The 20,862-nt window shown below is 41.2% G+C and overlaps 2 protein-coding genes across 6 annotated transcripts in view; one reads left to right on the top strand and one right to left on the bottom strand.

The window, feature by feature from the left end:
- STAMBPL1 (STAM binding protein like 1) overlaps positions 1 to 20,163 on the top strand; it is a 35,259-nt gene extending 15,096 nt beyond the window's left edge. For 2 of the 5 annotated variants that reach the window (XM_025210461.1, XM_025210457.1), the window contains exons 5-13: positions 527 to 602; positions 2,707 to 2,802; positions 4,227 to 4,581; positions 5,200 to 5,384; positions 6,246 to 6,383; positions 8,945 to 9,057; positions 10,457 to 10,556; positions 13,366 to 13,792; positions 19,338 to 20,163. In XM_025210461.1, the coding sequence (XP_025066246.1) occupies positions 527 to 602; positions 2,707 to 2,802; positions 4,227 to 4,581; positions 5,200 to 5,384; positions 6,246 to 6,383; positions 8,945 to 9,057; positions 10,457 to 10,556; positions 13,366 to 13,422 (1,120 nt within the window). In that variant the 3' untranslated portion in view covers positions 13,423 to 13,792; positions 19,338 to 20,163. The remainder of the gene's footprint in view (positions 1 to 526; positions 603 to 2,706; positions 2,803 to 4,226; positions 4,582 to 5,199; positions 5,385 to 6,245; positions 6,384 to 8,944; positions 9,058 to 10,456; positions 10,557 to 13,365; positions 13,793 to 19,337) is intronic. The other 3 variants (XM_025210458.1, XM_006028990.3, XM_025210459.1) reach the window with 3 other exon arrangements.
- ACTA2 (actin, alpha 2, smooth muscle, aorta) overlaps positions 16,803 to 20,862 on the bottom strand; it is a 12,446-nt gene continuing 8,386 nt past the window's right edge. The window contains exons 8-9 of the mRNA XM_006028992.3: positions 17,385 to 17,566; positions 16,803 to 17,099 (exon numbers count right to left, since the gene is read on the bottom strand). Of these exons, the coding sequence (XP_006029054.1) occupies positions 16,956 to 17,099; positions 17,385 to 17,566 (326 nt within the window). The 3' untranslated portion in view covers positions 16,803 to 16,955. The remainder of the gene's footprint in view (positions 17,100 to 17,384; positions 17,567 to 20,862) is intronic.

The raw sequence follows: 20,862 nt of genomic DNA, 5'->3' as shown, positions 1-20,862 counted from the left end.
TAAACAGGGGTCGTGTAATGCATTCTACATATACAATAGTGTTTGGTGGTGTTGGTGTTTTAATAATTTAGATGTCTAGACAAGCCGCCCATTGTTATAACTCACAGCACAACTTACTCTGATCAGAAGGTTGCATTAATACGTCAGTGTAGTATGCCTGATCTCATGAAATTATGCCTTTTACTTAAGAAAAAGGAAGTGAAAATGAGGGTGATCATCAGATTTTGTTACAGAGATGAGCTGTTGTACAGCCTGGAGACTTCTGGTGCCATGTATAGTCCTTTTCTTGTATATCACTAATGAAAAACAACAAAAAGCCTTTATCTATCAAAAATTATGTATCCATACAACTCCTTGCCAGCATGTCAGTGTAAGTGTAGAAATATAGAAAATATCTATGAATCAAAATGGAATACAGTGTTTGATATCTGTGATTTGTGAACCTTATTTTTCTTTCAACTTAAAAGCTACCATGGATCTTCATCTGGCTAATAAGGCAAAAACATGTGCATGCTTAATTTTCCAGCTTATTTGTAGAAAAGCTGCCCAATCACCGAGACTATCATCAATGTGCAGTACCAGAAAAACAAGATATTATTAAGGTATTACTTTTTCTTAAAATTTCAGAAATTTCTCTCCCAGTACAACCGATGGATGTTTCCCAGCATGCTTTTTCCCTGACTGCAAAATGTTGCACTCAGTTGGTAAAACAGTGTTTGACCTACTAGTTCTTAACAGCATTGTGTATTGGCCATAAATTTCTCATTTAAATTTAATAGCTTGATCATGGCTGGAATTCTGAAGACAATTTGCTTTTATTCATTACAACCAGTGTATGCACTCTTTGAAGCTCAATTAAAATCTCTTAAGAGTTATGTATATTTTTAGATATGCTGATTTAATAATACTTAGGATCTGATTCCACTTCCATTTAAGTGATAGCTGCTGCCTGGCCCTCTTACTGATAAACATATAGGAATTTGTGGTATTATTATTATTATTAGATAGGCTCGTTAACCAAAGTATATTCTCCTTTAACAACAAAATATGTATTCTATTTTACATTTGCATTTTTACCAAAGTATGCTTTTGCCTGCTACTGTACTGGTTTAATTATACTTCTATTACTGCAGGAAAGGGCAATTATTTTGGGCGGAGGGTTGCTTACTGAGTTTTGGCAAGCCATCGAGGGCTGCATGACAGGCAAGCCAGGGGCAGATAAATATTAATTTTCTAAATTTTTTAGGGGCCCCGTGGGCTGGATAGAATGGCCTGGTAGGCCACATCTGGCCTACGGGCTGCGTTTTACCCACCCCTGCATTAAAGGAAAAAAAAATTAAAGTATCTGTTTCTGAATTTAAAACACATAGAATTATCCCAAAAATTTTCTGAAACATGGAAAACTGTCTCCCTATCAGAAGCCTGTGCATCCTGCTGCTCTGCAGTGATTCCTAAGTGATTCAGGAAAGGTACATGTTGTTGCCTACTTTATAGTCAATGACATCTCTATGCTGGACGGATTATACTTAAATCTGCTAAAATGCCACATTGATTGGGTTTGGGTGAGGTTCTCCAGTTTATTTTGGATTATTTTTACACTTTTTTTCTCCCTGACTGCACATCTAGATAGTTTCTTGCATTCAGTAGGACTGCTTGCATGAGTAAAGTTAGCAGCCAGATGGCATTCAGACTTTTTCAAACTTCAGTTTCAGGGAGATTGAAAGTGGTCGGGAATTTTGTCAAATTTGAATAACAGTTTTTGTCAAAAGAAAGAAGAATTACAAATACCAAATGCTCTGATTTTAAATTTTGAAAATACATTTTCATTTTGGAATTAGTCAACAACTTTAAAAAAAGTGGGGGGGGATTAAAATCCCCAAGCAAAACTGCACATTTACTTTTACGTTAATGTTTGTTTATTTCAGTTTTCTTTCTCAGGAAAACTGAAGAATCTTTTTTTGAGTTGACTTGGAATGAACTTTTCATTTTTGTTCGGCTTCCAATTCTTTCCATTAGTTCAAGTTTTTTTTAATTACGACCCTTTTGATGACAAGAACCTTGCTTCAAATTTTTATTCTGCTGTGGACCTTAATTCAGGAAAACTTTTCTATTGAGAAAACGAAGTATGTACATGAGAACTGTTGGAAACCAGTGGGGTTTAAGTACGTACTTCAGTGTTTTCCTTAGTAATGGTCTTGAAATGGTCCTGCAGGGGATTGTGGGAAGACCCAAACAGCTGATTAGAGCCTGTTGACTTCAGTGGGGCTCGGCAACGACCTTTTACAGGCCAAAACGGTGGTGAACACTAGACACAAAAAAGCATGTCAACCCAACCCAGTGCCATGATGTGTGGAGACACTATTGCTAGCTCTGAATGAGCAAGCTTGGGTGCTGGAAGTGATCTTCTTGCCCTGCTGAGAATCAGGGTGTACTTGCCTTTCCTGTGCTCAAACTATTGATTGGTTCCTCAGTTGGCAACAGTTACCATTGCTTTATTGAAACCAGTGTACTGTGCCAGTGTATTCTAGTTGATAATCTGGCTTTATTTGGTTTATACACTTTGAAAAGAGGTTTATTATTCAATTTATTTAATTTCATTTTGAAATGATTGAAGCTGAATTTGTATTACAGCTGGTTTACCTGCCCAGCTGATTTTTTTTTTGGAAAGTGAAAAAGCAAACTTACATTTTTTTCCCCCCACAAAAGAAACTAAAGGAGGTTGCATTTCCAAAGACAGATGAACTGAAGAGGGATCTTTTAAAAAAATATAACATGGAATACCAAGATTACATGCAAAGCAAAGTAAGTTTGATCCAAATTCAGTTTAATTTAAAGCATTATCTGTATGTTTGTTTGCTTATATTTAATATTTTTATAAACATCATCATTCAAATGAGAAAAGCAGTTGTGTGAGCAAAAATGTAAAAAAAATTATGGCCATGTAATTGAGAAACTATTCAAACAGCCTCTCTCTCTCGAACCTTTAATAAATTGGCAGTTGTGTGGGTATTTAGAAGTAAGTAATTGATAAAACACTTCTGTATTTTATACAGTTAGTCAATAGCCAAATATGCCTTTTATCTGTTGTGATAAATATCTCGTTGTAGTTTAGTACACTTGTCTGTTATTTGAAAATCTAACGTGCTGCATAGGAACTAATATGAATGTGTGGAAATGGCTTTATTCTGAAAATAAAAATGAAGTTAGAGCATAATAGAATGGGGATACCCCTGACTCCTGGCATAAATCATGGTGTTGTGGAAGATATACACAGTTAAGCCAGGTTGGTTGATCCTGTGGGGGTATACACCTAATTGCAAAGCATGTATAGATCTGCTTATACCTTGTGTAATAAAATTACTGGAAAAGTGTTTGTAGCTTAAAAATTTGTCTGTAGTGGAGCTTCTGGAATTTGCTAGAGGAATCCATGTTCCTGTTCATACGCTGAATCCATGTCCTATTCAATATATTTCTTAATTTAATACCATTAAGTATTTAATTCAAATTGTTATTGGATTGGGAAAATTTGGGTGATGGCTCTAAACAGAGGTGGAAAGGAACCTGGAGAGTCCCTGCAATTCGCAAAATAACTGTTGGTCCTTAGGAGTACAATAAGGACCTACATGGCAGAGACAGAACAACGCACAGTATAGAAAAATGCATCCAAAACAAAGTTAAGCCTCCTGGGCTGGGGACCAGTTCAAGGAAGTTAGTGAGTTATAGGAGGAAAAAGGCAAGAGCAAAGACAAAATAAAATAAAACAAGCAAACTAATCAGCCACAACAAACAGCAGAACCAGAGAGAAAGGACTAGAGAATGATTGGATTTCTCACGCTGTTCTAATAAGGGCCTCTTCTTTGTATCCCTCATCTCAACAAAATGCCTTTTTTTAGGCTCTTATTTTTTTCTGGTGAGGTATAAGTTGTTCAAGGCCAAATGCTTATTACTATTGAAATAAATATATACAATATCAGGGGCTGTGCAGAATGGAAATCTTGTGGTAACAGTCCCTTATAATATATGCTGTACTATCTTAGAGCATTTCTAATGGTACAACTTTTTGCTATTTTGACTGTTGTATTCCAACAGAGTCATTATGGTTTAATAATAGCAGGGCTAGGAGGAGTGATTTAACTAATCTGTTCACTAGCTTGCCCTTCACTGTTTTGTGGTTCTTTTTTAGTACTGTGGAGAGAATTTGACCACTCCGTTTATCTGCTTTCCAGAACAAATGTAAAGCTGAATATCTAAAGAGACTGGAGCATGAGAAATTGATAGAAGCAGAAAAGAAGCGAATTGCACATATGCGACAACAGCAGCTTGAGTCAGAACAGTTTCAGTTCTTTGAAGACCAACTTAAGAAGCAAGAACTAGCCCGAGATCAGAAAGTTAAAGAGAATATGTTTATGTCTGAACAGATTGATGGGAGTATGCTGTCTTGCATTTCTACACGTCAGAACAACTCCTTATCTCCCTCATTATCAGAGAAAGTTAATCAGAGTGAGACATCTGTCTGTGCTGGACAGTCTCCTCCAGTAAACCGGGCCTTCAAGCCAGTAGCTACTTTAAGTGCTGTTCAAAGTAAGTGCCTCAGTCTTTTGCAGTCCTCCTCTGCCTCTCACAATTTATTTCAAAATGCACACAGGAATATGTCTTTCATTGTAGAGTTTATCCTAACATGAAGAACAAATGTTTCTGGAGTACTTGTATATGAATCCACCATTGTTTTCTCCCTTGAAATGCATACTTACTGTACATTGACCCATATGGTATCTTAAGTGCCTAAAAACCAGATCTGCAGATATTAACCTAAATTAGTGTCACTGAATTCAATCAGAATTTTGCCATATACTCAGTGGGAGCAAAACCAGGTCCATGGTGACTGCATTTTTTAGAGGTTTGGAGGTTTTTCATTTTTGTTTTTGTACTAAATACAGTCTAGAAGCTAACAGTTCGTTTTTTTTACAGAATGCAAGTTGGTTAACTTGTTCAGGATTCATATGTCTTCAACAGAAGAAAGATTATAGTGTTGTTATGCCTCCAGAATCTCTTATTCTTATCTAGAAATTGCATGACACACATTGCACTTTTCATTTAAAAATTCACAACTATTGTCCCATTCAGTTGATTAACTATGTACATGTTTTCCATTAGAAAATTTTACACTGAAGGCTAAATTATATTTTTCTCCTCTTTTAGCACAAGTGGCTGAAGCACTTCGAGGTGTAGTTTTACCCAGAGACCTTTGTCCAAAATTTCTATCACTAGCCGAGGAAAATACAATAAGAGGAATAGAAACATGTGGAATTCTCTGTGGAAAACTGGTACAGTTAAACCTTCACATTTGTATGGGGAAGGCACTTTTGATAGTACTGCATTTTCATGTAAGGAACTGATAACAGAGCAAAAGCAGATCTAAAGCATAAGTGTGTAGTGTAATTAATATTATGACCTAACTTTATGGGCCTGTCTGTAATTCTTTTTGAACTGTAGTCTACTATTTGCCTTTTTGCAGAATTAATTGATCAATGTACCTTATAGTCATTGTGATGATGTATTGTTGATAATCTTGTATCTTGCTTACAATTGTGGGATTTTTCAAGCATTTTCCATGGTGTTCATCAAAAATAAATAAGAATTAGTTGCACGCAACAACTGGATATGTAAAAATGTTAGAGTGTATTGCTGTTGTCAAATTCTAAAAAAAATACTTTGTCAGCATATAAAGCAAAATTGTTGCTGATCTTTTTTTTGCTTGTGTTGTACTCACTTAGTTTTGCAGGAGTACTTAATTATCAAACTTCCCTCACAGGAAAGAAGATGCCACTACTTGTGCCTGCATACATGCAGGAGTATAGAAGAGTTTCAAAGCTGATATCAAATAGCAGTAGAAACACAAACGCCAATATTGATAAAAACTGAATTTATTTATATCCAGGTTTCAAAGAAAGTGATTATAATATTCATGTTACCTGCTTCCATATTTTGGAAAAAGTATTCCTTTTAACATTTTCCTATGCACACCCATGTCAAGTATATTAACATTCCTGTGTTATCTATTACAGTGAAAAAATCCATAGACATAGGCTCAGCTGGTATAAATCAGCAATGCCTCATTCAAATTCATGGAGCCACACTACTTTATCAGCTAAGAATCTGGCCTGTTGATTCCCTACTGAGCATTGTTCATTAATCCATTTGTTCATCTCTTAATTCAAGTCATCTTCCCATTATGTGTTTTACAGACACACAATGAATTTACTATTACCCATGTAATAGTGCCAAAGCAATCTGCAGGACCAGACTACTGTGACATGGAGAACGTAGAAGAATTATTCAGTATTCAAGATCAGTATGATCTCCTCACTTTGGGTTGGATCCATGTATGTATGTCTCAAGGATTTTGGTTTTACCGTGTTGCATGCATATGCTGTATTAAACCAACCCCAGAAATATCAGACGAAGCAAATAATTTTCATGATCTAAACCTGTTTTCTTGCCTAGTTTTCATGTTGACAGTGTAAGTTGACTGACAACATCTGTGGATGACATTTATTATTTATTCATGAGTTATTTATTCAGTGAGTTATTGCATTAACTTACCGAGCTCAGTTCTGCCACTGATGCTTCTGTTTCGCTCAGGGGCAGGCAAAATTATGGCCTGATGACTGGATCTGGCCCACTGAGGGATTTTGTCCAGCTTTGGTTCTGCCCAGCCCAGCCCAGGCACAGGGGGCAGCCTGGGCTGTGATGCATAAAGCCAGTCCTGCCACCCCCAGGCACGCAGCAGGGCTGGGAAAGTGAGGTGGCTGGACTCGCTTCCTGCTGCTGCTGCCACTGGACCCAACTCTGCTGCCTGGGCACTCTGGCCCATCCACCCTGCACCCACCACCAGGGCAGGACCCACACAGGCAGGGCATGTGGCTAGGCAGATGGGATGGGTCTGCAGTCAGGCAGGGAGCAGTGTTTGGGAGCAGGAAAGATGAGCAAGGGCAGGATCTTGGGGTCGTGACAACGTGGAGCCAGGGCTGGGACAGCCATGATCCCCTACGCACACACCGTGTCACAGACACAGGTTATGTGAGCAGGGGCTTGCAGATTGTGGCTCTGCCCTGGGCCCCCACCCCATGCTGTCACTGCCTCAAGATCCCCGGACCCAGCCCTGGACACAGCTCCCTGCCTGCCTGCGGCCCTATCCTGTCCGCCTGGCCACTTGCCCTGTCCATACAGGTCCTGTCCAGTCTCCATAGAGGCCCTGGGATCACTTGGTAGTGACAACATGGGGGCAGGACATGAGGCAGAGCCATGATCCACTCCCCACATGCCCCTGCCTGCAGGACAGGTGCCTGTCGCAGGGGCGTGCAGGCAGTGGCTCATGGCTTGGCATCAGCCCCAGTCCTGCACTGCTACCAGCCCTGCTCGCCCGTCCCATTCCTGGATGCTGCTCCCCACCCATCTGTGGCCCTACCCAACCAAGCACCCCAGGAGTTTTCATAAGCTGTTGTGGGGGTAGGGGGTGCTCACCCAGCTTGCAACAGCTCACCAAACTCCATTTGTGGCTTGCAGCCCAAATAATTGCCCATCCCTGGCTTAGCTCAACAGGAGCTGTATATATATATATGGAGGCAGGATAGGGCAGTGTCTGTTCTCAAGGGCAATTTCTTTACATTTGTTTCCTATTTGAGATGTATTTCAGCAAGGAGAAGGGCAAAAACTTTGCTATTGCTATTCATTTTTATACAGGACCCACAAATAGTACAATCATTTGTAGCAATATAAAATTCAAAATATGTAAGAGAAGACCATATTCCTCGCTGAATTTATATGTATTTTCCTCCAGGTTTTCAAACAGTGGAATTAGGAAAAAATAGTATTAGGCATTATTAGTTTTCTTCAGAGAAGGTAAAATGATTTTTCAAAATCCATACAAAAAAATAGAATTGTGCTTTAATTTAAAGATTCTTTTTTTAAATTGTGTCAATGAAAAAAATTAAGATGGCAAATCCACCAAGAAGCAAGCAGGCAAAAGAAGTTTGAGGCTTTCTTTTATTAGAGTATCTCTGGATTTTTTTTTTTTTTTCCAAATCAGTTAATATGACATTCCATCGACTTGTCAAATCAAGACCTAAACCTAATCAACTGTGGAAATAAGTAAAACACTTAACTGGTAACTGTCCAATCCCTAATGTGTTATGGTTTGGATTATTAATGGATAAGTAATATCTGACCTCTTTGGAGTGTGGAGGCCTGGTTTTTATTTTCCTTAAATTAGCATGAATTGGGAACAACTCCCCTGAAAGGCAGGGGAAGTGAGATCAGGATCAGACCGCCAATATAGAAAATACCCGTTTGCTGTTACCTATACATTTGCATTAGAACCAAATGGCAATGATATGAAAAGAAATTTTTGTACATAGTATCAATCTGTCTTATTAAGTTTGAATAGTCGTGCTTCAATTTTTCCATAGGTATTAATTTGTTACCCTCTAATAGCACTTGTAAGTGTTTACACTCTACCAATATTCATTATTTAATGTATGGCCTGGCTTTAACACATGGTGAAAATTGAAATGATGTCATTTCCACACTCTCTTCACTATTTTCCCCCACATGTTTTCATTCTAGGATCTTTCCCTTTAGTCAGAACATTAATCAGATGCAAAAGCAATGTAAAATTTCCACTGAGTTTGCTTTCATCAACCAGGCGTCACAGATGTATTCCTGAGACTGTTGTATCTGGGTTGTGTTTGATTTAGTCATTCATGATAATTATCCTCTAAAGTGTGTTGGGCTGGGAAAAGTTTAACATTTAATAGCAAATTAAAGGAATTGAATGCCAATACTTTTTCCCTAGTAACTAATTCCTGTTTTTTCTTGAATGTATTGTGACCTTGATTTGTAAGAAATATTTTTACTGTGTAGAACTTTCCCTTTCTTTTTGTAGACTCATCCAACACAAACTGCATTCTTATCCAGTGTTGATCTTCACACTCATTGTTCCTATCAGCTAATGTTACCAGAGGCTATTGCAATTGTTTGTTCACCAAAGCATAATGAGTGAGTTCTGTTTTTCTAAGTAATATTTAGCTATCTCTTCCACCCCACTATCTCAGAACTAGATTACATATAAAACAGTCTCTGAAGGTCGAACAGGGTGAAGGGCAAGAACAGTTCTAATATATTTGGCTTCTTTTCCCTGTATTGTCAAGTTGATCTTGATATGTATTCCAGTAAGATCTATAGGCAGTATTCATTCTTGCTTCAGTTTTCCCCCTTTAATATTAAAATTCTGTAAATTCTTACAGAATTCTTATGACAGCAGTTGGCTGTGGCAGCTGCAGCCCTTTTGGATCTTATTTGTCAGTGATTTAAGAGTCCCAACTCCACTGTTTGGTCAATCAGGTGGGAGTATGAAAATAGAAATACAGTGTAGAGTTATAATGTTTTATACACATTCTTTTTCCTAAATAGTTAATAAACAGCGCAGATAAATTAAAACAAATCATTTTAAGCTGATGTTAATATGGGCTCAGATTATTACAGATATTTAGGCATTGCTCAATGTAATTGTAGGGTACAGAGCTAAAATCCACAGAAACTAAGGCTCTAGTGAAGCTGGATACTAGGCAGTCAAATGTAAAAGTCAAAGGGAAGAAAAGCAAGCAAGAGGGATTGAGGTAACCTAGGGTCTTTGTGTTAGGGACAAGTATTTTTTGCCATTAACCTATTGGGAAAAAGGTAATGGCAGTAACACCACATCATCTTCTAGTGAGCTACATGTATGCTCTCCTTGTCACACAGTTACTTTCAGTACTCTGTCCTCTAAGAAATCAGGACTTTAGGTGCCTCCCCACAATGATTTGGATCGTACCAGAGTATAGGTGGCAGTGAGGTACCAGGTGGCTATCCTAGCTCATTTCTGAGCATGTGCAGTAGTCCAAGTTTTGGATTTTTTTTTTTTAGTTGATCAGAAGTTGAGTCATTTTGTGGTCACTAAACAAAATTATTAAGGCTCATGCTTTGTGACTTAGGTGCCTTTATTCTTAAGTTTTGTGCAGGCACCTGCAAGGTTGGTTATTATCTAGCCTCTATTACTTGAGTTTCTGCCAGTAGCTATGTATCCAAGCATTCAAATTCTGATAGAAATGAGCTACTGTCAGGAGACATTTTCAGAGGACTTGTATGGGACTGAGCCTTGTACAAAAGACAGAGTGGAGAGAAACAAGCCCTATTGCCCAATAGCCTTGTTGTTAGGACACTCTACAGGGATGTGGGAGAGCTGAGCTCAAGTTTGTGCTCACAAATTAGGAGAAACACTTTGTATTGGACGTTAGTAGCCTGTTTTAACTAAAACATTGTTTACTGAAGCATGTTGGATGAAGTGGATTTGTTTAAAATGTCCAAGCAAATTCTTTGCATTGCAATTCTTAAATGAGTTTTGTTCTTTGCTTTCCAGCACTGGCATCTTCAGACTTACAAATGCGGGTATGCTTGAAGTTTCTGTCTGTAAAAAAAAGGGCTTTCATCCACATACTAAGGAACCTAGACTATTTAATGTAAGTGTGTTGCATTTAATATAATGGAATGGATTTGGTGTTTTTTTTGCAAGTGCTTAGTACTCACTGTGGGAAGCAATTTCAGGATGGATTTTTTTTATATTTCTCCCCTTGAAATATGCAGATTGTGTATAGCCCATTGTCTTTCCTGACTTATCAGTGCATTCGTAATATCTGCTTCCAAGAGCCATCCATTTCTGCTATTTGCTTCTTGCCACTGTTTGGGAGGACGAGTCCAGTAAATATCATGGACCATTCAATAGAAACCTGTGGGATATGCTATCAGCTAGAAAAGGAACGTTTCCCACATTAGCTCTTTGGAAGCTCTCTGAACAGGTGGCCCTCCCTCTTCTCCACCCCCACTTCCTTTCTCAAAGCTGGCCAGGTTGGCCCTCTCCAAAAAAAACCAAAGGCTGCACTGAAGTTTTCTATGACTAACAAAAATTCAAACTGGATTCTCCCACCTGGGACCTCTGAGAAATATGCACTGCTGCTGACTAACCTATGAAGGTTAAGTGTGTTTAGACTAGGCACTTGCTTCTCCCTACTTTCCACCAGTCCCCTCAAAGTTAATTCTAGTAACCACAAAATAGTTTTTCTGTTTGGCAGTTTAAGGCTCTACCATGCTGTTTGCATGACTGAACTGTTAATAATGAGAATCTGCGAATGAACAATACATAGTTATTAATCATTACCACAAACAATACTCATTTGGTTATTTGAAAGAAAGCCATCTTTCCTTATCTTAGCATAATTCACAAATATGGTAATAGGGCTCTTTTGTCTTTATTTGTAAGTAACCATTGAGAAATAAGAACCAATAAGGTTACTATACTTATGCCTAAAGATAAAATGCCAAGAGATGGGGAAAAGTCTCTCCCTTTTGGAGGGGTAATGGAATAAAGAGGCTAGACACCAGACCAAGTGTCCTTCAGGGTGGAGTTTTCAAAAGTTAGGCACTGGCCTAAGTTTGTTCTGATCAGAAATAATCATAGTTTTTCCATGGACTCCATTGAGACTAAAGGTAATTTAGTGATGAATATCTTAAGTGGCTTGAGTTCTGTTCTGTTATCCTGGCTGTTGTCCATAGGTTTTACAAGAGTGCTTATGTCTGATTAGAGCCACGTAATCCATTCCATTCTCTATAGCAAGCATCAAGCAAACAGCTGGAATCACAGCATATCGCAATACAAAAAAAGTAGTTAATTCTATAATCTTATAAATTGCCTTTCAGCATTGCCAGTCTGTCATGTTCTCAAGAGAATCTGAATCCTTCAGAGTGGGTGTCTGTGCTCTGTAATATTTTGTTAGTCAAGAAAAAAGGGTATACCTAATATACGACATTTCAGAAGGGCCTGTTCAAAGTCTAGTTTATGAGTTAAAAAAAAAAAGTCTGGCTGTTTCCAAACATGCTTGGACCTTTGAGGCTAAATTGTTTTTTAAGGCACCAAGAACATTTTTACACATGCAAGCCCTGCAGCGCTGGGTGCTTTGAAAAGCACCCAGTGCTGCATCGCTTATAGTTGTATAAGCGGCAAAATATTCTGTGCGTCAGTGTGCCCAAAATGGCGGCAGTCCACTTTTGAACTAAAACGCATAAAAGTGTTTTAATTTAAAAGCACACTGCCTCCATTTTATCCACACTACAACTGCAAGCAATGCAGTGCTGTGTGCATTAGCTTGCGTGCAGAGCAGATTTGATTAATCAAGTCTGCTCCAATGCGCTGGATCTCTGGCACATCCAGCCATGAAAATGTATGTGTAAAATGCCCCAAGAAGCGAAGTGCTAACTGCACCCGTCCAGCCATAGTCTTAGGAGATGTGTTGCCTCAGATATCACTATGAAAAATAGAAACTACCCTCTCTGCCTATATGCTCCCCACACAAGCTTGGTTGTGTCAGAGGTTACTTTGTTTGGGAGAGGTTAGAGTGTAGGTTTCTATCACTTCAAGCCTCCACCCTCCTGTTCCATGTGAGACAGTATGTTCACAGCTTCCACTGCGAAACATGGTCCCAGGCAGTGTGTACTAGGGCATAAAGAACTATCGTATGTATCAAAATTTTACTCCTACGCACTAAGGTCTTCTTTTTTAATTTCACAGGTGTAGCTATTTTTCTGTTCAGCTTTCAGACTGAACTTGTGTATTAACAGGCAAATGACAGAGGCAAGATCACTTGTACATACAGGAATTATATAAAATAGTCTTGCATGTGTAATAAGAAATCATAAACCATCCTGTTTCACTCAAGTTGAATTTAGCAGTGAACAAAAGTTGTTGCCATTTAATAGGTGTATGGGGACATATGTAAAATGGTTTGGTTGTTTGTAGGCCTGCTGATACTAAACGAAGTATTCCCATCACAAAACCATACTAACAGTGCTGTTTGGCATCCTTATTATTAGCAGCCCCAACAAGGATATCAAGGTATAATATCACCTACAAAAAACTTTTTCTCCCTAGAGGTGGTGTTTACCATGTCCAAATTGATGAATGTTGGCAGAGTAGTGTAAGGACTTGCATTGCTGCCAAGTATAGAATTTCTGCTGATGAATGGAGGATTTTGACCTCCAAGGCTGTTGGTCAGCAGCTTTTAAAAATGACTGGAAGCATTATGCTGAATGAGCCCTGTTGGTCTTCATGGAGAAGAGAATCCAAAAGAAAATCATATAATGTATAGAATACTTCTTTCCTGTTTAGCTTTGGAAATGGAATTGATTATCACCAGTTAATCTCTTATGATAGTCAGACGATAACTACTTTCCTGTATTGGTTGATTTCAATGAGTAATGGATTGATTTCTTCTACAGACCTGTGCCCATGTAGTTGGGAAAGATGTAAAAATAATCATGCTGGATCTAAGGTGATGTGGAAGGAAGATAAAACCTCCTACCTAACAGGTGCCCAAAATAGTAAAAATGGTTGTCATGTTTTCCTACAATGTTTTCAGGAAGGACTGATGTTTTATATTTATATATTTTACATTTAATGATTTGATATTTATTGCTCTTGCCCATTTTGAAGCTGTTTTGTTGCTCTGTCAAGATAGAGTTCAGAATGTCATTAAATCGGGATCTGCAAATGTATCTGAAATAATATGAGACCGCAATAAAGTGAACTTCAAATAACAAATGATGATGCTGATGAAACTGGTACAGTGCTTCTGAGGTCACTTTGCCTTGCATTAACTTCGCTCTGATCTACAGATTTTTAATAATGGCTTGTCATATCTTCCAGGTATGTGGATCTTTAGTGCGTATATATTAGGTTACAAATGTCAATAGGTCAATCTCAGACAGCTTAGGCCATAACTGTCTCCTCACAGCTGCAGAAGTCATAATTTCTTTAATAATTTTTGGACCTTCCAAGACACCCAAGATGAATTTTAGCATGGCTAAGAGATCTGTCTCAGGTTAAAGAGGGGAAGAAGTTTACTAAGTATAAAAATTTTGTTCCTACACAGGAAGCTTCTATAAACATTTGTTAAGATCTCCTGCCTGCTCTCAATGGCTGCACCACCCAGCCCAGCTCCCAGCTCTTTGGAGAAAAAAAAAAAAAAAGCCCCAACTCACCGGGTGCTGCCAGACGGAGGGGCAATCCCCGCTGCCCCCCCACTGCTCCACGCAATGTCAGGGGCTCTGCCATGAGCCCCCTGACCCTTGCCCGCTCCCCCCATGGCTGTTCTTCCCATCCCAGCTCCCAGCCCTTTAAAGAGACAAAAAAAAAAAAAGCCCCAACACACTGGCTCCTGCCTGGCGGGGGGTGATCCTCACCGCCCCACACTGTGTGGGGGGCTCTGTCACGAGCCCCCAGAAGCCCCAAGGCCACTGCAGCAGCCAGTGAATCGTGGGAGGGAGGGGGTGGTGTTTTTTCTTAAAGGGCTGGTGCTGGGGTGGGTGGGGCAGCCATGGGGGGCTGGGGCTGGGAGAGTGGGCGGGGTCAGGGAGTGGAGGGAGGGGGGAGCAGGCAGGGGATGGGGCCTGGCAGGGGTCCTCCCATGGTCCCCTCCCTCCTTCTCCAGCCTCCCTTCCCCCATCCCCTACTTACCAGCTCGAAGTCTGTGTCCAGCTCATTGCTGCAGCCAGCAGGGACTGCCTGAATTCCCGAAGCTCTCCAAATCTTTTCCAAATCAATTTGGAGAGCTTCGAATTGATTCAGACCTTTTTAATTTGACCCCTGATTCGATTTGGATTTGGAGATTTGGCCACTAAATCAGGCTGAATCTCCTCCGAATCAAATCAGCACCCAAAGTTTCGCACAGCTGTACTGCAGTGTCATGGTTTCGCAATGAAAGTCCCAGTCCAGCCTAACTGGAAAAGTTGAAATCAGGAGTGGGCAAAATATGGCTTGTGAGCTGGATCCGGCCCATGGAGTGATTTTCGCCTGGCCTGCAGTGAGTCTCTTAGCCCCACCAGGCAGCACAGGGGCACCCCCGTGCCAAGCCACCCTGCAGCTCACACTGGGATGCCCATGTGCTGGCAGCAGCCTTCATCCCCACCAGCTTGGGGTGGGGTGGTGCGGGGGCAGCAGCAGCCCCAGTGAGATTGCATCTGGGGCCAGAGCCAGGGGCCAGTCTCCATGGAGACAATGTACGGCCAGGCAGGGAGCAGTATCCAGGGCTGGGAGCCAGTCTCCAGGGAGACTGTGCACAACCAGGCAAGGAGCTGTGGAATCAGTGGTCAGGACCCAGCCGGCGCCAGGGGAAGCATGCAGCACTGGGACACCCCTGTTTTATGCCAATCTGCAGCTTACCCCAGGATGCTCATACTGTGGTGGGAGCCCCCAGCCCCTCCAGGTCCTGGCCACTTTTCCAAGTGATGGAGTCGCTGCCAGGTCCACCTCCCTTCCTCCCTTTCCTGTAGGCTGCATACCCTGGGTTGCGGGAGGGGACAGGTGAGTAGGGAATAGGAGGCTAAGTTTTCCCCCACTTGGTGGGCTTGGCCTTGACACGTGACTGTCTCCTGCCCCCTCTTTGTCCGCCTGAGCCTCCTCCATGGGAGTCACAGCCCTCCTCCCTCTATGGGTGCTGCAGCCCCAGTAAAGCTTGGGGGTGGCTTCCAGCTCCACCTTGACTCCATGCTGTCACCACCCCAAGATAGCAGCCCTGGATGCAGCTCCTGGGAGCCATGCAGGCAGTGTGTATGGGTGAGGAATGACCACAGTGAGGAACTGTGGTCAGGGCCAGGGCTGGGATCATGGGACAGTAATAGCGTAGGGCCAGGGTGGGGTAGAGCTGCCCTCTGCTCCCTGGATGGCCCTGCCTGCAGAGCCCATGCCCACCTGTCCTGCTCCTGAGCACAGCTACCTGGAGCTACCACACTGGGAGCTTTTGTTAGTTGTTGGGGTCAGGGGAGGCAGGTGAGAAGGGAGTTGCTGACAGCCTATATGACAGGTTACCAAGACAGCACATGTGGTGCTTGAGCCCAAATAATTGTCAGCTCCTGGTTTAAGTGCACTGCTGAAGTAGCTCCTATAAAGGTAACATTTTGAGCTTTTATAAATGTGCATGGGGCCACTTTTGAGCAACCATTCCTTCCAGCCCTTTGATGGGACCACAAGAGCCCAGTGGGTCAGCAGAGCACAAGAACTATAAATGAAGTACTAATTTGGTACCCACATTCATCTGTTTTTGTGAAAACAGGCAGGACTGGCTTACTGTGATGATAAATTGATGCTTCCATTCCATTAGCATCTCTGAAAATCAAGACTATTCTGTGGGTGTCAGAATGTGGCATGAAAATTAAAATGCTGTACCTGGCAAGTAAAGAGTTTGGACACTAATATTGTACTGTTTGAGTGAATTGTGCTATTTCAAACAGTAGACTAGGGATTCCTAACCAGACTGCAGTGACACCCTGGGGTGCTTTGAGATCCTTTCAAGGGTGCCAGAGGGTGCCACGCAATGTTAGCACAAGTTTACAGCTGTGATTCAGAAAAATTTGCAAATACAAATCCATAGGTATGGTCTTTCTGAGTTCTTTGGCAACAGAAAAAAATGCTCTGCTATTCTTCTGTAGCCAAAAAAGAGTAAAAACTAAGAGCTTGCATTTTCCAAAGGATGCCTTGAGTCTAAAAGGGGTGCCTTGAATGTAAAAAAAGTTGAGATCCACTGCAGTAGGCCTTTTCCCTTTAGTATATTGTTGCTGTTATTATTGCAGTACTAAATTTGGGCCACAAGAGGGTGCATTAAAAGCAATAATAATGAGCCTATTTGAGAACACATACTTTGTAAAAGAAAAGAATTGGCAAGTAGCATATGGGAGATTTATTCAAAAAATACATAGTATCCAAGTAATCAGAGCTCTTATTATGAAAGATGTTGGAATGAAATTATAAAGATGTATTTATTCCTGAATATATTCACAGTAATGTGCTAAAGGGTATATGAAGATAAAGCAATTTAAAAGCATTTGCGGTGAACGATGGATGGGCCAGCTTCATCATATTCCTGTTTGCTAATCCACATCTGCTGGAAAGTAGACAGAGAGGCAAGGATAGAACCACCAATCCAGACAGAGTATTTACGCTCAGGAGGAGCAATGATCTGTTTAAGAAAGAAACAAAAATACAACCTTCTGTTATGGAAGAAACATATCTGGTGAACAAAGATACCAGATGACAGTTAAACCTTTTTGGACAATCTGAAACCTAATGGCATCTCCTGCATTTCATTTAGCCATAGAAGTATGCACCATATCAAATCAGTAAATCCACAAACATTTTCACAAAATTTTGACAAAACCATCTTGCTGTTCTTCATTGAAATTTAAACAGTTTGTCCAATTTTGATGAGCTCTAATAGGTTAAAAATAATGGCACTGCACTGTACCTTGATTTTCATAGTGCTGGGAGCCAGAGCAGTGATTTCTTTCTGCATCCGATCAGCAATGCCTGGATACATTGTTGTACCACCAGACAGGACGTTGTTTGCATAAAGGTCCTTTCTGATATCAATATCACACTTCATGATGCTGTTGTAAGTGGTTTCATGTATACCAGCAGACTCCATGCCTGAGAGGGTTATAGCAGAACACTGAGAATAAGCCATATGTAAATAGTCATAAAACTTTTAAGTAGACCTACAAAAACTAATTGGCACTTTTGCTTGGAAGACACCACTCCCCAGGGCTTGTACAAACCTGTGGAATGTCATTTTGCAGCTGGCTAAGCTTTTAATTATTCAGAAGCTATTTGGGACCACAGACCTTTTATTGAATAGCCATTCATTTTAAAAGAAAGCAAGAGGAGCTGGGACAAGAGTTATGTCTCCATTTTTCCATCCTATTTTAAATGGACTTAAGAATTCCATTTATGGTCACACTGACTCTTGAAAAACTAACCCAGCTCACAGTTGGAATAGTCATAGTTCTGTCTTTGTAACCATAGCTATGTAACTACTTTAACTACTGCTGGTCCAGAAACTTCATTTGATGCCTAGCATCCTGTACTCTGGTCAGTAATTCTTGACAAGGGGGTTGTCATACCCTTGGGATGCCTTGAATACCCAAGGGTGCTATAGAGTGCCATACAATGTTAGAACTGTTAAGTGTACCAAAACGATTCACAAGATAAACCCAGAGATTATGAAATAAGAATCCATAGTGTTAAAAACATGCTGACCTACTGTGGTCTTGCTGAGCTGTTTGCAACAGAAGAATTGCTTATTATTTTTCTGTTGTCAAAAAATGAGTAAAAACAAAAAAAGCTGGCATTTTCTGAGCGGTGCTTTGAGTCTAAAAAGGTTGAAAAGCACTGCTCCAGCCAGTTCATCAGCATGACACATGTGCCGTAACTTTTTTTTAAGGCACAAACAGCAAAGCCTATATCTTATTTGGTCTAAATTCTACTTATGCCTCTACATATAATTACATACCAGGCACACTGAGACAGAAGACTTTCCTTTCTGACAAGGGTACCACTCTGGCAAGCCTAGTCTGCCTGCCAAGGAGATTCAGGCCTCCATTGCCAAGAGAAGTGATATGAGTCCTAGCAGGCTCTAAGGTAAACAGAACCAAGAGCACCTTCCACCTCTTCTGTTTTGTTTTTTTTTAATTTGACCTATTTATATATGGAGCCAGAAAGAGACTAGCAAGGAGTCTGGTTCTGTAGCTCAATGAGCTGGGCACCAGACCTGAAATGAGGTAAGCCCTGGTTTCTAGGCCTTCCTCCCACTCTTAGCTGTCCATTTTACTGGCTCATTATTGAATGCAAAATACAGGGACACTCCATCTTGGCTTGGGAAGGGAAAAAGGTCAGAACCTAGGTCCCATTCCCTTTTGGGTCAGTGCCCAGTTGGCTAAGCAACTGAGTCAGTCACCTACCTGCCTCACCTTCTAGTTCCATGCATCGTTCTCCTTTGGCTGCCCAGTGAATCAAGTTTAACATTAAGAGGAGTAAGAAGGTATACTGGGTAATGCCTAACCAAGGACCTTGAGCTGGGATGTGGAAGATGTGGGCGCAAACCTTGTCTGAGTGATGGGGGTCGTAAAATCTTGATCTCCCAGGCAGGTGCCCCAGTTATTGAAGCAGGACATATATGGTATTACATATACTATTTTTTGTGACGTATATAGTATTACAGAACTCCCCAACTAAGTTAGTCACATAATACTTCACCCATCCAAAGGTGACTTGTAGGAGGTCTGCCGACCCCAAACCTACCAGAATCCTTGTGTAGAAGATACATAGTTAAAAAGCTGGTGAGTTAGATATATTTATCCTCTTTTATGCCTTGTTTTCTCTAAAGTGCTTTTGTTTTAAAGATATAATATTTTGTTCTCAGAAAATTGGTTACTGGGAGAATTATGATTCCAACCCCAGAGAAGTGGTAGCTGGAGACTTAGGACCTGAGCAAAGATGTGGTCAAAGTGCAATTAGCTTGGTAACTTTGGCAACTTCATTAGGAAAACAAGAAAAACTGAAATGGATTTTGACTGTCCAGTACTGCATAGCATCTTAAGGAATTCATGATCAATGAATGACGAACTTGACAAAACAGAAATATCATCTCTGGGCCAAGGTATGTTGTGCTGACACTAGGTGTATAGGTGGGTAATAGTCTGAGAAAATGAAGTCTTATTCCCTTCTGCCAAAGTTGACCTTGGGGCATTTTTAATTGTCTATATAGAATCTTCAGTGTGCATCAACTTCTGATGTAAGGAACAACTTGTTAGCCCATATTTGTCAGAGCTATTAAGGCAGGGGTGGGCAAAATACAGCCCATGGGCCAGATCCGGCCCATCAGACCATTCTGTCCAGCCTGCAGAACCCCTAAAAAATTTAGAAAATCTTTATCTGCTCCTGGTTGTCGGCAGTAGGACCCAGGGGGAGCTAACAGGAGCCCAGCTCCACCCACTCCCAGCCATTTCCCTTTCTCTTGCCCCCACCCTGCTCCAGCACCACATGGTTCCCAGCTGCATGGCCAGACTGGGGAACACAGGGGCCCCACTGGTATGGAAGTGTGTGCGCACACAGGCAGGATCAGAGTGCGCATGCATGTGTGTGTGTTTAGGCAGGGGCAGTGTTTGCATGTGTGTGTGCAGGCAGGAGCAGTGTGTGGGGGTGTGTGTGTGTAGGTAGGGGCTGTGTGTGTCGGCAGTGTGTGTGTGTTCGTAGGACGAGTACCCCCCACACACACATACCATACACGTGCACCTACACCCCCCCTTGCACTGCCATACACAGATCCCCACAACCACACCCCCTCACACACCCCAGCCACCCTCCCTTCATACACAACCCCCAACAAACCCCATACCCACCCACACCCGATTATATAAACACACACACACACCCCACACACCTATACCCACCCCCCACAATATACAAGTGTGAGACGTCATTTTAAGCTATTGTGCAATTACCTCTATGTACACTACACAAATACATGTGAACCAGGGCAAAAATATTTTTTAAATCAAATTAATGAATGTTTTAGATGTTCACTTTTTACAATATAATTTGGTATTCTTCTGGTTCCAAGATAGCAAAACCCCATACTGAAAGGAGTACTTCCGGGGGCAAGGGGAGGGACTTCTGGTGGCAAAAGCCAGGGATTAGGGGGGTGAGACTTCTGATCCCAAGATGGCAACCAGGGGGTGGGGCACCCATCAAGGGGCAGGGCTACCCATGCAGCCCTCAACAGCTCACCAAAACTCAGTAAGCGGCCCACAGCCTGAAATAATTGTCCTCTCCTGTATTACAGTGTAGTAGTAGCTAGCTGTATTGTGTGAAGCAGCATTCATCCATATGTGGGTGGGCAGGAACGAGTGCTTTTTGTTTTTTCTGGAAAGAGTCTATGAGCTGCT

This window comes from Alligator sinensis, unplaced genomic scaffold (assembly GCF_000455745.1).
Source record: "Alligator sinensis unplaced genomic scaffold, ASM45574v1 scaffold557_1, whole genome shotgun sequence".
NCBI lineage: Eukaryota > Metazoa > Chordata > Crocodylia > Alligatoridae > Alligator > Alligator sinensis.
This window is presented reverse-complemented; position numbering and strand designations above follow the sequence as displayed.